Here is a 17,268-nt window from a genome sequence, read left to right on the forward strand (position 1 = left end):
TAATCATATTGAATTGTTGATGATTATAATGGTAAGCTGAGCTTCTAAAATGATTTTATTTTGTGATTACAAATCGGGTGAGCCAAAAACTCCCCGTTGGGTAGTCCAGTTTATGGTCAGACTCTGCCTAATTGATTTCTTGAAATTAGGCTAGAGAATAATTAGGCTTACTATGGGTTTTGGAGGCCTTATACTGACTCAAGTTATGGTGCCGGTATGACCCGTGGGATCAGGTTGTGATAGAGAAAAATTTTAAAAATAAAATTAATAAATACATTAACACTAATAAATTATTTATGAATAATAAATTAATATCTAAAATTTTCTTTTTATCTAAAAAATCATTATATTTTTTATATGTACATACATTAACATTTTTTAAACTGTTAATAATGTACCATTTTAAAATTTAAAAAAATTATTATTATAAATTTTAACCATTCTATTAATTATATTAATTTTATAATTAAACTCAAGCCTAACGTATTATATTAATTATTAATTTTTTAAATAATATATTTATCTATTTAATTTTGTTCATATATATAATTCATTTTATATGTTTTGTATAACATTATATATTATTTAAAAATTTTATATTTATATAATTTTATTATATATTACACAGTAATAATTTTTTTTTTATAAATCAATGAGTATGAATTTTCATATATATATATATATATATATATATATATATATATATATATATATATATATATATATATATATATATATATATATATATATATAAGTAGTATTTGCATAGGATTTATAAATTTAATTTTAATTAGAACTAATTTATATATTAATGCACTAATTAAAAATTTTAGATATATATCTATAATTAAAAAAATATAAATTTATTTTACATGAAATATTTTTTAAATAAACTTAGAAGAAATAAAATTAATAAAAAACTTCAAAAACATTAGTAAAAGAATTCATATGTTATGACCGACAAAAAATAATTCATTTTCTTGTTATATATATAAATATTTTTACATTTTAATAAGATTATAAAAGTTAGAAAAATTACTTCCTATTTTGAAAAGATGAAATGACTTTAATAAAGCTATTAAAATCTAAAAAATGAAAAATAATTTTATCTTTTAAAAAAAATAAAATCATTTTCCTTAAAAATTATTTAGTTTTCCTTTGATAGGGGATCAACTCCCGTATATGTATTGTTTGACAGTATTGGGTGTGTGAGTGCTCCAAATTGCCTTTTTGCTATTATGATATGAAAATTATAACGATATTGCATTTCACTTCACAGAGTGCATTAGCTTTAGATAGCTATAGAGATTATGGTTAAAATTGATATTTTACTCTCTGAGTCGAACGCTCACTCCTGTTCATCTATTTTTTCAGGCTACAGAGAGATTATTTGTTGTGGCTAACCTGCTCTTCTTCTTCGCAAGTCCATTAATAGTATTTAATGTATTTTGTACAATTGAGTTAAATTTTATACTCTACATCTGTAAGAAGCACTTATTTTTATTTTGGGCCTGTATTATAAAAGTTATGTTGGACCTGTAAAATTATTAACTGTATGCAATTATACATGATGGTATTGGATGAAGGAGCTGAGCTCCCATTTGAGTTATGACATTTTGATTATGTGGAGGGTGAGCTAAGCTTCCCAATTTATTATATATTGTGTTTGTAGGTCGGGCGAGTCAAAAACTTCCCATTAAATGGTATATTTTATGGCTAAACTCTGTCCGGTTGAATTATTGAAATTGGGCCAAAATGGTTCTTAGAGTTGGGTTGAGGAATAGTTAGGTTTACTACGGGCCTCGGGGGCTTTAGGCTGGCCCAGGTCCTAGTGCCGGTTCTGCCCATAGGTTGGGTCGTGACATATATAAAGTAGTATTTGCATAGGATTTATAAATTTAATTTTAATTAGAACTAATTTATATATTAATGCACTAATTAAAAATTTTAGAAATATATCTATAAATAAAAAAATATAAATTTATTTTACATGAAATATTTTTTAAATAAACTTATAAGAAATTAAATTAATAAAAAACTTCAAAAATATTAATAAAAGAATTCATATGTTCTGACTGACAAAAAATAATTTATTTTCTTGTTATATACATAAATATTTTTACATTTTAATAAGATTATAAAAGTTAGAAAAATTACTTCCTATTTTGAAAAGATTTTCGGCTTTAATAAAGCTATTAAAATCTAAAAAATGGAAAATGACATTCTCTTTTAAAAAAAAAATGAAATCATTTTCCTTAAAAATTATTTAGTTTTCCTTTTATCAGGAAAATATTTTCTATTGACTAATTTTTATGAGTGTTCTAAACATTAAAAAATATGAAAAATTAAAAAAAAAATTCGTCAAATAAACTGAATTTAAATGTTTAAATTTTACTTTGTTCATAGTTACTTTTTATTTTGATTAAAAAAATTATACATAATTTTCAAAATAACATAGAAAAAATACCACATTAATCACTAATCAAACAATGAATATTTATTATTCTCTCCTCTTTAAAATTTATAATAAAAAAAATTCTTGCGAGTTTATAGGCTTTTCATTAATCACCTGTTATGCATAAATTTTTTTTTATCTAAACTCAGTTTATCATGAATCCAAAATATATGTATGATGAGATTCATCTATTAAATATATATATATATATATATATATATATATATTAAATCATGATAAATCAAGTTTAGATAAGAATTTTCAATTAACTGCAGACCAGTCAACAATGTTGATTTTTTTATTACTCTCAATATTCAAAAAATAATTGAATAATTCATAGAATTGAATAATGGGTTATATGTGCTTTTATTTTATATGCAAATCATTACTAAAATTATTCGTTTACAAGTTTTAGGAAATAAAATTTTAGTTTATAAACTAACGAGGGAGTCTCTCGTAATTAACAATTAACTTTATATTTAATTAATTGAAGATAATTAATTTTTGACAATTAACACAATTGACTTTATATTAATTAAAAATGACAGATCTCCTACAGATCACAATTAATTTTATATTAATAAAAAATTATTAATTTTTTTATTTATGATTAAAGGTATTTTTCGAGTTAATTTTTGCAAATTAAGACTATGTTTTTTTTTTACTGAATAATTTGTAACAAAAAATTAAATAGAATAAAAAAATAATTTACTTCGACTCCTATTTTAATAATCTAACAAAACAACACAAATACAATTTATCTCCTAAAAGAAAATAAAGAAAATAATTATGATACTTTATTATTATTATTATTATTATACAAGAAAATTTAAGTATTTTAATATAAATAATACTCATTTCTGATATTTTTCATTAATTTAGAGAAAAATATTTTTAATTAATTATAATAAGTTAGGAAATGGAATTTCTTTTTATTTTTTTTTAATTTTCCTCTTTTATTTAGAATTTAAAGAAATTAAATAAAATTTTTTTTCTCTTCTAATTTCTTTCTATCCAAAATTAAATGCAAACCTAATAAATGTGTAACAACAAACATTGATCAAAATCCACAATAGGCAGCCGCCTGGGACCCACAATGAATTAATTTGGCCAACACCTTCGCATCTTTAATGAACAGCACGGATGAGATTTTTTTTTTCTTATATTTATTTTTTTAAATATATTTTTATATATCTTCTTTTATTTAAGTTTAATTTATTTCATAAAAAATATTTTATATATAAAAAATATTTTATATGAAAATTATTTTTTAATAAAATATTTAATTATAATATTAAATTAATGATATGTGTTTTATGTATGCTAATTATTTTTTAAATGCACGTTATGCATTTTTTATCCTTGTTGTATGTATTATAATTTAATATTATTATATATAATTTTTTACTAACTTTTTATATGATACACTATTATTATAATTATTAAATATTATTATGATAATATAATATTTTTTTTTTATTTTTTATGATATTTATGTTATATATGTGCTTATTATTTTTAGATTAAGTTAATGAAAATAAAAGTATATAAATAAAAATAAGAAATTAATTTAATGAAATTTATTATGAAAATTTTATTATTATAATTTAATTTTATCATTGTAAGTGTTTTGATATATAATATTTTATATAGTTTAATATTTTCTTATGATATAGAGAACAATTTTAAAAATAACATTAATAAATATATTAATAATAATAAATTATTTATAAATAATAAATTAATAATTAAAATTTTGTTTTTATATAAAAAAATATAAAAATAATGCTAATAGAATAAAAAAGACTGAGACTAGTATATTTTTACTTTTATTTGAAATGATTATATTGAAAAAACTTATAGAAAATTATTTAATCTACTATAAAATGCTTTGTAAAACTAACTTACAACGTATTTTTGAATTAATTTTTTTATAATTATTTTTCTAAAAATAAACGTTAAATTTCAAAAAAAAATTATTAAATTTAAATAAATAAAAATTTTATTAAATAATATAATACTTGTATTCTTATAAAAATTAGATTATTTTTAAATCAAAATATCAATTTAAGTTTATATTTAAATATAAATTATTTAATTAAAATAAAATTTCTATATTCAAAATATGATTTTTTTTTATACATATTCACTATTTATCATGTTAGAATAAGATTATAGTATTAAAATTTAAAAAATATTATATTTTTTATATATACACATATTAATATTTTTTAAATTGCTAATAATATACATAAAAAATAAAAAATTAATACTAATAAAATAAAAAACACTAATATTAATATATTATTATTTTTAATTGGAATGATTATATTGAAAAAACTTATAGAAAATTATTTGATCAACAACAAAACGCTTTGTGAAACTAACTTATAACATATTTTTTAATTAAATTTTTTATAATTATTTTTCTAAAAGTAAATGTGAAATTTTAACAAAAAAAAGTTGTTGAATTTAAATAAATAAAAATTTTATTAAATAATGTAATGCTTGCATTCGTGTAAAAATTATATTGTTTTTAAATTAAAATACCAATTTAAGTTTATATTTAAATATAAATTATTTAAATAAAATAATAATTTTATATTCCAAGTATAATTTTTTTTATACATAAATAAGATTATAGTATTAAAAATTAAAAAATCATTATATTTTTTTATTTGTACACATATTAATATTTTTTAAACTGTTAATAATGTACCATTTTAAAATTAAAAAAATTATTATTATAAATTTTAATCATTTTATTAATTATATTAATTTTATAATTAAACTTGAGCCTCATATATTATATTAATTATTAATTTTTTAAATAATATATTTATCTATTTAATTTTTGCTCGTATATATAATTTATTTTATATACTTTGTATATAATTATATATTATTTGTAAATTTTATATTTATATAATTTTATTATATATTACATTCTGATTAAATATTTTTTTTATAAATCAATGAATATGAATTATTTTATAATATTTTTTTGCTGTTTTATATATAGAGAGAGAGGAAGAGAAAGAGAGAGTAGTATTGACATAGAATTTTTAACCTATTTTAATTAGAACTAACTCATATATTAATATAATAATTAAAAATTTTAAAAATATATCTATAATTAAAAAATATAAATTTATTTTATATGAAATATTTTTGAAAAAAGAAAGTTATTTTTTTAAAAAATTGTTTAATTTTCATTTTAATCAAAAAAATATTTTTCATTAACTCATTTTCTTGAATAATTTAAACACTCAAAAATATAAAAAAAAAATATTTTCTCAAAATAAATAGAATCTTAAGAGACAACTTTTTTTAAAAAAATTCAAAAGCGAAGTAATAAAAAAAATAATAGTAGCTAATAAGTCAAGATCCAATTTGAAATTAAAATCAAATCGATTTAATTTGAATTAAAATCAATAAAATCAATATTAAATTAAATTAAAATCAATTAGTTTAATTTTAATTAAATCTAATTTTTTTATTTAAAATAGAAAAAACTTTTTAAACAAATCATTTGATTTAATAAAAATCAAACCAAACTGCTATTGATATGACAATTAAAATCAGCTCCAAAATTCAACATTCAATCCTAATTCCCAGTTAAACCTTGAACCAAAATTGACAATTCTAACCCAAAACCAACTTTAACAAAAAGCTAGCAAGTGTCAATTATTTCTCTCTCTTTCTCTCTCTCTCTCTATAATTTCAACGTTACCTTGTCTCCTTGCATATATAAGGAGCTAAAAGCTTCTTTATCTATCCATATATCTTGGCTAGAAATAGGTTATACTTAATCCATGGCTTTCTCTGTTTTCTCTTCCTTCATCATCCATCCTCAGCTGTGGAATCTCATTTCCAATATGTCTCTCTTTGACTCCATACTCTTCTCTGTCAGTATCTCTCTTTTTCTCTCCCTTTCTTTTGTTTATTTTGATATGCAAATGGATATTAGCTTTAAGAATAAATCTCTTATACTTTCATCTCCTTTTTTTTTTTTAATCTTTTTTTTCCATAATAAATTAGAATATATATAATCTAAATATTTTCGAATCATTTAAAATAAATAATTTTAGAGTTATTTTAAGAGTTTGAAGATAAATATATATTTATATTTTATAATTATAAATTGGGATTTTAATTATTATCATGGAGCCCACTATATAAGATATTTTGTTTTTTTATTATATATACGTAGGCTATACATTTTGTGGACAAGCTTGGAGTATGGCATAGGCTACCAGTGATATTGGGAATCATTTACTTGGCGATCAGAAGACATCTACACCAACGTTATAATCTATTACATGTTGGAGGAATCAACGGTCTTAAATATGACACCAAGCAGTTTTCATATCGAACGGCTGATGGGAAGTGCAACCATCCCACCGATGACACAATTGGCAGTCAAGGAACATTTTGTGGCCGGAATATGCCTCCGTCTTCTTCTCCTTATGGGGTAATTTTCACACTCCTTTTAATTTTATCTTCTTTCATTATTAATTAATTTTTTACCTAATTTTTATTTATTTTAAAATATTTATCTTTCAATATAGATAAATTATTGAGGTGCATTCGGGACACGTATATTTTTATTTATAAAATTATGAATTTTATTTTCTTAAATGCAAGTTTAACTGTTTTTTTTTTTCGTAAATAACCAGTAAGTATATTGCTTTTAGCATATCAAATATATGCTATAATTTGCAATATGAATGAGTAAAGTTGAAGATGCACAATCCACCGACAATGAATAGATGCCTTAGATGTCCTTCTTAACAACTAGCATAAGAAAAAAGAGCAAAGTTTCATTTGTGCAATGCAATTATTGAGAGGAAGCTAGAAATGTATTGTCAACTTCAATTTAGGGAGTGCATGCTTAGCTTTTAAGAATTTTGGAAATGTTCTAAAATATATCTAATAGTTAAGTTGATGCTTAGACATTTTGGAGATTTTTTTTATCATTTTCATATAACTTTCCCTTTTTTTTAATTTTTATATAATTTTTATACTAGTTAAAAGTACTCATGGTTCAATTAATTGACTTAAAAAAGAGGCTTAATGATAAAAAAAAAAATTCAAATTTTGATTCTGTTCAGCAATATTAGTTACTTTAGCAGCTGTTAACTGTTTTAGTAACTATCAGCTATTTTGATCTCTTCAAATTTTGACAATTGATCTCTTAAATTTTGACAATTGATCTCTTAAAAGTTAAACTTTAGTTATAATTGTAATATAAACCTTTAAAATTATACCAAAATTGATGGAAAAATTTGACTATAATTATAAAAGTGAAGAATGAAACTAAATTTATTTATTTTATATCAATTTACATGGCATAATTTTGACGGTTGATCTCTAATAATAATAATAATAAATATTATTATTATTATTATTATTATTATTATTATTATTATTATTATTATTATTATTATTAACACTATTTTTATGTGCTTTAGGAAAAAAATGTATACTCCAATTTTTATTATTATAATAATAATAATAATAATAATAATAATAGTATAATTTATTTATAATATCATGTCCACCATATAAATATAGATTCATTTGACATTGAAATTCAAGGTTGAAAAAGCTTTTTTCATAAAAAAAAAAAAAAATTATTTTAATGTTATAAAAAAATTATATTCTTATATCTAAAACATACTAAATTTATCTTTTAATTAATTTTTAATATTTTCTGATTAATATATTTATAAAAATATTTTTCTTAATAGTAGCTTTAACAGTAAAGTCAAATAAAAAGAAATAATATTAAAATGAAAAATATATTAAAATCATAAGTGAAAAAGCATTAAACCATATACTTTTCCTTTTGAATTGCTGGTTTGACCCTTAACAGAATTTGGTTAATTGAATAAAATTATAATTAAACTTTGCCTAAGTAATTTGTGCTTAATCGGTCCCAAGCCCCGGATAAAGGAGCAGGGTTACGGTAGGTGACAACCAACGTAAAATTTCATCACAACTCATGATATGGATTCTTATGATATAAACATTGGGGGCGTCTTCTACTTACAACGTGCTACATCGAAGCTCGAGTGTAGTGAGAAATATATAAGGGTGTAGGGCGTTGTTTGGCGCGAAGCGGCATCTTTGGCGCCGGGTGTGGTGTTAAATAAGTTCCTACATCATGGTTCCCACATGTGGGTAAAGAAGTTAATCTATAGGACAAATAGTATAATAGAAAGTGAAACATAACATAAGATAGGCATAGAGAACAATAGAAGGTATCATAGAAGGAGATCAATTAGGAAGGAACAAGATAGGAGGAGAATCAGGATTGGTACTTGGAATGTTGGATCACTTACAAGAAAATTAATAGAGATTATGGATACCTTGGAAAGGAGAAGGGTGAATGTTGCTTGCATTCAGGATACTAAATGGGTAGGAGAGAAAAGCAAGAAAGTGAGAAATTCAAGATACAAACTGTAGTTTACTGGAAAGGAGAGGAACAAGAACGGAGTGGGCATAATCATAGACAGGACATTGAAAGATGCCGTAATAGCTGTGAAAAGAGTAGGAGATAGAATTATATTTGTAAAGCTATTACTAGACGAAGAAACAATAAATGTAGTTAGCGTTTATGCTCCACAAATAGGATTAGATAATGAGAGTAAACAAAGATTTTGGGAAGATATGGATTATCTAATGCAAAGCATACCGAATGAAGAGAATGTTTTCATCAGTGGAGATTTGAATGGACATGTAGAAAGTGATAAGCAAGGTTATGAGAATGTTCATAGAGGTTTTGGTAGCCGAAATGAGGAGGAAAAAAGCATCATAAATTTTGCTATGGCGTACAACCTAATACTAGCAACTACCTACTTTATAAAAAGGGAGTCACATTTAGTGACTTTCAAAAGTGGGCAACATAGAAGCTAAACTGACTTTCTCTTAATCAGGAAGACAAATAGAGCTATATGCAAGAATTGCAAAGTCATTCCGGGAGAGGCTTTAATAAGTCAACATCGATTAGTGGTCTTTGATATCAAGTTTAGGAACAATTCAAGTAAGGCTATAAGAAATAATGTAGCTCGAACAAAATGGTGAGAGTTCAAAGGAGTAAAGCAAGTGAAATTAAAAAATGAGCCTCTCAAGTCCGAAGTATGGAAGCTGGATGTGGAGGCTAATAGTATGTCGATACAAATGGCGTAAAGATTAAAGAAGTAGCTAGAAAAGTACTTGAAGAGTCTAGAGGACATGGACCACCCATAAAAGAGAGATGGTGGTGAAATGAAGAAGTACAAAAGGTAGTGAAGAGAAAAAGAGAATAGTATAAGAAATTACCTAAATGTAATAATAATGAGGCGTATGAACAGTACAAGATAACAAAGAAAGAGGTGAAAAAGGCAGTTAGTCAAGCAAGAGCGCATGCCTTTGAAAAGTTATATGAGAAACTTAGAACTAAAGAAGGGGATAAAGATATTTATATATTAGCAAGGAGGAGAGAAAAGAAATGTCATGATCTCAATCAAGTTAGGTGCATTAAGAATAAATGAGGAAAAGTGTTGGTGAAAGATAAGAATATTAAAGAAAAATGGAGAAATTATTTTAATGATCTCTTTAATAATAGTCAAAGTGGTAATAGCATGAATATAGACTCTAGAGCAATAGAAAAGAATGTGAATTATACTAGAAGGATTAGATATTTAGAAGTAAAAGCACTTAAGAGAATGAAAGTGGGTAAAGCCTATGGATCCGATGGAATGCTAATTGAAGTGTGAAAGTATTTGGGAGATATGAGAGTGGCATGATTAACTAAATTGTTTAAAAAGATTCTAAACTCAAAGAAAATGTATGATGAATGGATGAGCAATATTTTAGTACCTATTTTTAAAAATAAGGAAGGCATACAGAGTTGCTCAAACTATAGAGGAATTAAACTCATGAGCCATACTGTGAAGTTATGGGAGAGAGTTGTGGAACATCGACTATGTCATGACAGTTCTATCTCTCCCAATCAATTTGGCTTCATGCCCGATCGTTCAACTATGGAAGCGATCTTTCTTATTAGAAGTTTGATGGAGAAATATAGAGATATAAAGAAAGATCTACATATGGTTTTTATCGATTTGGAGAAGGCTTATGATAGTGTTCTAAGTGATGTCTTATGGAGAGTGTTAGAACAAAAGAGAGTATCTATTAGGTACATACAAGTATTGAAAGATATGTATGAAGGAGCAACTACTATTGTGTACACAGTGAAAGGGGATACAAGAGATTTTCCTATCTCAGTTGAATTACATAAAGGTTTAGTTATAAGTTCTTACTTTTTTATATTAGTTCTAGATGAATTGACGAAACATATACAAGAGAGTATTCCTTGGTGCATGATGTTTACAATGATATAGTTCTAATAGATGAGATGCGAGAAGGAGTTAATAGAAAGCTAGAGCTTTGAAGAAGTACTCTAAAGTCAAAGGGCTTTAAGTTAAGTAGAACGAAGACAGAATACATATATTGCCAGTTCAGTGAAGGCCGAACTGGTGATACGGAAGGAGTTTATTTGGATGGACTGGTATTGCCCCAAAGTAATCACTTTAAATATCTTGGCTCACTCCTTCAAGTATATGGGGGATGTGAGGAGTATGTTAGTCATAGAATTAAAACCGGATGGTTGAATTGGAGACGTGCCACGAGAGTTTTATGTGATCGCAAGATTCCCAATAAGTTGAAAGGAAAATTTTATCGTACAGTCATATGACCGGCCATGTTATATGGTAGTGAGTATTGGGCAATGAATGAGTCGTATGTGTCTAAGATAAGAGTTGCGGAAATGAGAATGTTAAGGTGAATGAGAGGCCACAGTAAACTAGATAAAGTCTGTAATGAGAGTATTAGAGAAAAGGTAGGAGTAGTACCAATTGAGGATAAGTTGAGAGAAGGGAGATTGAAGTGGTTTGATCATGTGAAGTGTAGACATACGGAGGCTTCAGTTAGACAAGCAGAGCACATTGGGTTAGAGAATAGAAAGAAAAGAAGGGGTAGACCTAAACTGACTTGGAGAATAATAGTACAACATGACTTAGAAGTATTACACATTTTCAATGATTTAACCCAAAATCGTTTAGAGTGGAGAAAGAGAATTCATATAGCCAACCCTAATAAAATTTTGGATAAAAGTTTAGTTGAGTTTAGTTGAAAAAAATTATAATTAATTAACTGAAATTAATTAAAATTAAAATAGCTAAATTAAATTATAAAAAGGCTTTTTTTTTTTGAAAAAAGTAATTACTAAATATCATGTAAAGATCTCCTATTAACATGGTAGTGTGTAATGATATGCAGTTGCTGGATCCTCATCCAACAATTGTAGCCAACAAGCTTTTGGCAAGAAAGAAGTTCATAGACAACGGGAAGCAATTCAACATGATAGCTTGCTCCTGGATCCAATTCATGATTCATGACTGGATTGATCATATGGAGGATACCCAACAGGTATATTATTAATTACATTATATATTATATTTACTATGCATAATAAAAATATAGAAATAAAGTATATTTTAGTATTTTGTGATTTACCGTTTTATTAATAAGCGTTTGAGGTTTTTTTTTTTTTTTAAGGGCCTATATTATTATACTGTTGGCATTTCAAAATAAAATTATTAACTCAGCATGGCAAGTGAGCTCTACTTATTTAGTTGTATAATCATAATAAATGTCAGCATATAATTTTTTTCCTCATTCTTCCTGGCTTGGTACTAAACAGATGACATAATTATACTGTCAAGTAGGTAGGGTCCACTTACCATGACAGTTTAAGAGCACAAGTAGACTTGCCACGTTAACATATATTGACATCGTTTAGTAATTTTGTTATGAAATGCTAATGACATGATAATATAGGCCCTTAAAAAAAAAACAACTCAATGGATATTAAAGTGTACTTATCCCAAAAATGTATTTATGTCTCTATTATATTTTATTTTAACATTTAAAATAAAAAAGCTTTTACTAAATAAAGTTGAAGTGATGGGTGGAAATAGGAGTTAGTATACTCAAACTTGAAAAAACTAATGTTTCATGATTATTTCCACAGGTGGAAATTAGAGCACCTAATGAATTTGCAAATGGGTGTCCATTGAAGTCCTTCAAATTCTACAAAACAAAGAAAGTTGCCACAAATTCACCTTCTTTAAAGGCTGGATGCCTGAATACAAGAACTCCTTGGTGGTAGGTCCATCATAAAATTATGGAAAAAAAAATACTGTTTAGTTTATATATTTTATCAATATTAATTATTCATTTTTTTATTTTAAAAATATATATTAATTAGTTCATATATTTTTATTTCTTTACTCTTTATTTTTTTATTACTTTAAGCATTAATTTGAATTTTATTAAATCTCTATAATTTCAAAAAATATAATTATGCATTCTTTTTATTTTCTAACTCTTAAACTATTTAGTCCCTGTAACGGTAATTACTCTTTCCGTTATATATATTGACCAATAGAGACAAAATGATAAATGTACAAAAATACAGAGACTAACTAATTCATTTTTCAAAATAGAAGAATCAAAATAGGGATTTTATCTAACATTAATTATGCTTCAATTTGTTTAAATAAGATTTTTTTTTTTTTTTAACCATGACTTGTTCTAATCAACTAGGGATGGAAGTGTAGTTTATGGAAATAATGAGGATGGAATGAGAAGAGTGAGAACATTCAAAGATGGGAAGTTAAAGATCGCAGCAGATGGGCTCCTTGAACATGATGTGAATGGGATTCCAATCTCAGGTGATGTTAGGAATTGCTGGGCAGGCTTCTCCCTATTACAAGCCTTATTTGTCAAAGAACATAATGCAGTATGTGATATGCTTCAAGTAAGTATAAAATATTTCTCTATTTCATTTCTCCAATTTCACTACTAAATTTTCATGAATGAATTGGTGCTATGCAAGGCCTAATAGAATATATTTAATAATAAAAAATGCCATATCGGTTTCCTATAAATTTAATTTTATAATTAGATGAAATTTTTTCAATCTTTGAAGGTTTTTATTTTTGTGTCAAAATTGAAACAATTGGATCAAATCATAAAAGAGCAAAAATATTTGGCTTTTTGGTATGATTAGGCTTATATTTTATTTATTGACTTGAATTTGAAACTTCATAGTTTTGAAAACAACTCTAACTATACTACTGAATTAAAGCTTATAGATTGTTAATGTTTAGTGGATGTATGCACTTTCTAGAAGTGGCATTGATAAATCGATTAGCTGATAATCTGTTCAATTTCTTTATAATTTTAGGAAAATCATCCTGATTTTGATGATGAGGAACTCTATCGGCATGCAAGATTGGTGACTTCAGCTCTAATTGCTAAAATTCACACCATTGATTGGACTGTAGAACTTCTGAAAACTGATACTCTTCTTGCAGGCATGAGGATCAACTGGTAAAAAGAGTATAAATTTGCTTTCATTTGAATTATCTGGAGCTGCATATTCCAGTTACTTTTCATGTTCATTGAAATTTAAAGCTGAAACATGTTGAAAATTTGATACAGGTATGGATTTCTGGGGAAGAAAGTTAAGGATTTGTTTGGACACATTGGAGGACCTTTGCTTAGTGGATTGGTTGGTCTTAAAAGGCCAAGAGATCATGGAGTTCCCTATTCACTGACTGAAGAGTTTGCAAGTGTCTATAGAATGCATTCTCTTTTACCTGATACTCTCATTATAAGGGATATCAATTCCACTTCTTCAGAATTTGAATGCCCTCCAGTATTAGAAGAGTAATCTTCTTTATCTCTATCTTTAAGGGAAAATTTTGAAATGTAACCATTGTATGTACAACGACTGTATTATGATCATTGATCGTGGTAGGTCCCATGTGGTTCTTATCATAATCATCTATCACAGTATATTCGTTGTACATACAACAGTTGCATTGAATTAGTTTTCATCTTTAAGGCACCATTTCTTTTCTTTTATTGTTACATTTTTTTATTCAATGAACTTAGGAGAGAAATATTGAGATTTGGATTGAAAAGTTTTAGCTCGATGATATTAGAGCTATCTCTAATACTATGAAATTTCGAGTTCAACTATTGTAAGAACTCAATAAACTATAATAGTTTGAATTTGGCTTGAACAATAACTCAGCCACCCTATCTCTTAGCTAGCAAACAAGCACTTTTGAGGTGATGTTGCCCTGATAGTGATGACTGAAATATTTTTGAAAGCTTATTTGAGAAAATGAAATCAATTCACTAGGTTTCTTTTTTCTTTTTTCCCTAGAGTGCCTATGAGGGAAATGGTGGGAAAGGAAGGGGAGAAAAGATTATCAAAAATTGGAATGGAGAAAATGTTGGTATCAATGGGTCATCAAGCAAGTGGAGCTGTCACATTATGGAACTATCCTTCATGGATGAGAAATCTTATTGCTCATGATATCAATGGAGAAGATAGACCAGATCTGGTTGATATGGCTGCAATGGAAAGTAAGTAGTGTCTTTCACACTTAGGATCTGTTTAGTATTACTGTCAGAGCTGTTGTTGATAAAAATATTTTTTCAAATATATTGTTTAGAGAGTATTAAATGGTAATTTAAAATTAAATTTAATAAGTGTTAGTAATAAAAATATTAAAATAACAAAATAGTTTTTTCAACGGTATCTAAAATTATGTTTTTTTTCCATAAAAAGTAGTTTTGACTTTCTAACCTCAATGTCAAATAGTTACTTAATCCTTTTATTTAGGAAAAATTATTATTTATTCTTTTCATTATAACAAAACTAACTATTTTGGCCCTATATTTTAAAAAATATATTATTTAGTTATTCTATTTTTAATCCGTGAATTGTTTAATCCCTTCCGTTGACTTTTTGTTAGTCTAGTCAAATGGGAGAGAATAGTTGCAGATATTGATTGAATAGTTGATGAATTTAAAATCATCAAGAATAAATAGTCATATTATTCAAATTACATGGACTAATGATTGAGTTGGGAAAAAAAATTTGAAAATAACAAAGGTACTAAATAATTAACGGACTAAAAAATAAAGGGACTATATAATTAATTTCGTTAAGATGCATAGACTAAATAATAATTTTTTTTCCAATTGTCCTCATAATCTAAACAAAACTATGGGTTTTGGTTGATTAGTCTACAGAGATAGGGAGAGAGAAGTTGCAAGGTATAATGAATTCAGAAGGAACTTATTGATGATTCCTATTAGCAAGTGGGAAGATTTGACAGATGATGAAGAGGTTATAGAAGCTCTTCATCAAGTTTATGGAAATGATGTTGAAAAGCTTGATTTGCTTGTTGGTCTACATGCTGAAAAGAAAATTAAAGGCTTTGCCATAAGTGAGACTGCATTTTTTATCTTCTTACTTGTTGCATCAAGGTAATCTCCAATCCATTACACTTTCTGAATTTGATTGATTATTTTTTTTACCATTGTGCATGCAACATAATTCAACATAATTAATGAAATATAGTTGCAAAATTAATTATTGGGTCCATGCATTTTGAAAAATATAGATGAACAATGTTAGGGATCTCAATGAGCTAGTTATTTTTTTGCTACTTCATTTCAATATGGTTTTGGTTTAATTAGGAAATAATACTCGCATTCGAAATCATTTACATGAATAATTAATTAAATATAAAATATATTTTTATAATAATATTTATAAAATTTTAAAAATTATATTTTATATAAATGTAATTTAAATATTTTATAGAATTGTTAAATTTAAAATATAAATTATTAAAATAAATATTTTTTATATACATTATTAATTGAAATATATAAAGTTAAATGAATTCAGATATTATTCATATAATGACAATAAAATTTGAGATGGGTTATGGTAATTTATGATGAATTTTAATCAAGTTTTTTTATTAGGTTTAGATATTGAAAATAATAATTAATCAATTTAAATTTGGGTACAATAATTTTACTTGATATTTTATCCGTTGTCATCCCTATAAAACACCCTTTTATGTTGATTTTGTTATGCATTTTCGTCATTGAATTTATTTTTCTCAATGTTTTGTTATTAATAAAGAGTGATAATACCCTAATATCTTACATACACTTTTATGATTTATTCATGAGTTTTAATTACCTTTGAGTCCTGTAATTAGGGGTTTAATTTGATAAAAATAGACAAAGAAGCAAAATTGTATGACAAAATTAAAATTTAAAAACTTTTTTTTTTAATTTTTTTTTTTTAAATATAGGTATTAAGTGTTAATTATAGCATAATATAAGGAGCAAAAAATAATTTATACTATATACAGCTTGCCAAACACGTACTTAATTTTTTTTCTTTTTCACTTGTTAGGAGACTAGAGGCGGATCGTTTCTTCACTACAAATTTCAACTCCAAAACTTATACACAAAAAGGGTTAGATTGGCTTAACAGTACAGAGACAATGAAAGATGTTATTGATCGCCATTTCCCTGAAATGACGAAGAAATGGATGAAATGTTCAAGTGCATTCGCAGTTTGGGATTCAGAACCAGATCATATGAACCACTTACCCTTGTATTTGAGACCTGCCCCATGAAATGCTTATCTCTTTGATGGCTATGGAAAGCTTTTTTTGCAGAATAATATAGTTGTCTCAATTGAAAGACTTGTTAAACATATGTTGAATGTAAATTTCTTATGTGTATAAATAAAAGTAATTAATGTTAAAAAAAAAATAGAAAGAAAATACTATCTTTAGATAAAATGGATCGAATCTAATTTTATTCAAAAGCTAACTCAATAAGAAGAGATTTATCAAAAATTTTATATTTAG

General features: G+C 25.1%; 1 protein-coding gene across 2 annotated transcripts; it reads left to right on the top strand.

The window, feature by feature from the left end:
• The first annotated feature begins 6,182 nt into the window (after window positions 1-6,182).
• Window positions 6,183-17,109, top strand: LOC110651018 (alpha-dioxygenase 2). Of its 2 annotated transcripts, XM_058140062.1 has the most exons (10): window positions 6,183-6,363; window positions 6,669-6,929; window positions 11,783-11,932; window positions 12,537-12,670; window positions 13,112-13,325; window positions 13,755-13,900; window positions 14,012-14,239; window positions 14,745-14,947; window positions 15,613-15,856; window positions 16,806-17,109. In XM_058140062.1, exons 1-10 carry the CDS (start codon window positions 6,271-6,273, stop codon window positions 17,029-17,031), a joined length of 1,899 nt encoding a protein of 632 aa, XP_057996045.1. In that variant the 5' UTR covers window positions 6,183-6,270; the 3' UTR covers window positions 17,032-17,109. The 2 variants fall into 2 exon arrangements, with proteins under 2 accessions (XP_057996045.1, XP_057996046.1); XM_058140063.1 differs by lacking the exon at window positions 11,783-11,932 and having other exon boundaries at window positions 6,184-6,363.
• Window positions 17,110-17,268: the final 159 nt, after the last annotated feature.

This window comes from Hevea brasiliensis, chromosome 17 (genome assembly GCF_030052815.1).
Source record: "Hevea brasiliensis isolate MT/VB/25A 57/8 chromosome 17, ASM3005281v1, whole genome shotgun sequence".
Lineage (NCBI taxonomy): Eukaryota > Viridiplantae > Streptophyta > Magnoliopsida > Malpighiales > Euphorbiaceae > Hevea > Hevea brasiliensis.

Coding starts and splice junctions, on each gene's coding strand:
- LOC110651018 (XM_058140062.1), top strand. CDS start 6,271: ATGGCTTTCTCTGTTTTCTCTTCCTTCATCATCCATCCTCAGCTGTGG. Junction 6,364..6,668: donor TTGACTCCATACTCTTCTCT/GTCAGTATCTCT, acceptor ATATATACGTAG/GCTATACATTTTGTGGACAA. Junction 6,930..11,782: donor CGTCTTCTTCTCCTTATGGG/GTAATTTTCACA, acceptor AATGATATGCAG/TTGCTGGATCCTCATCCAAC.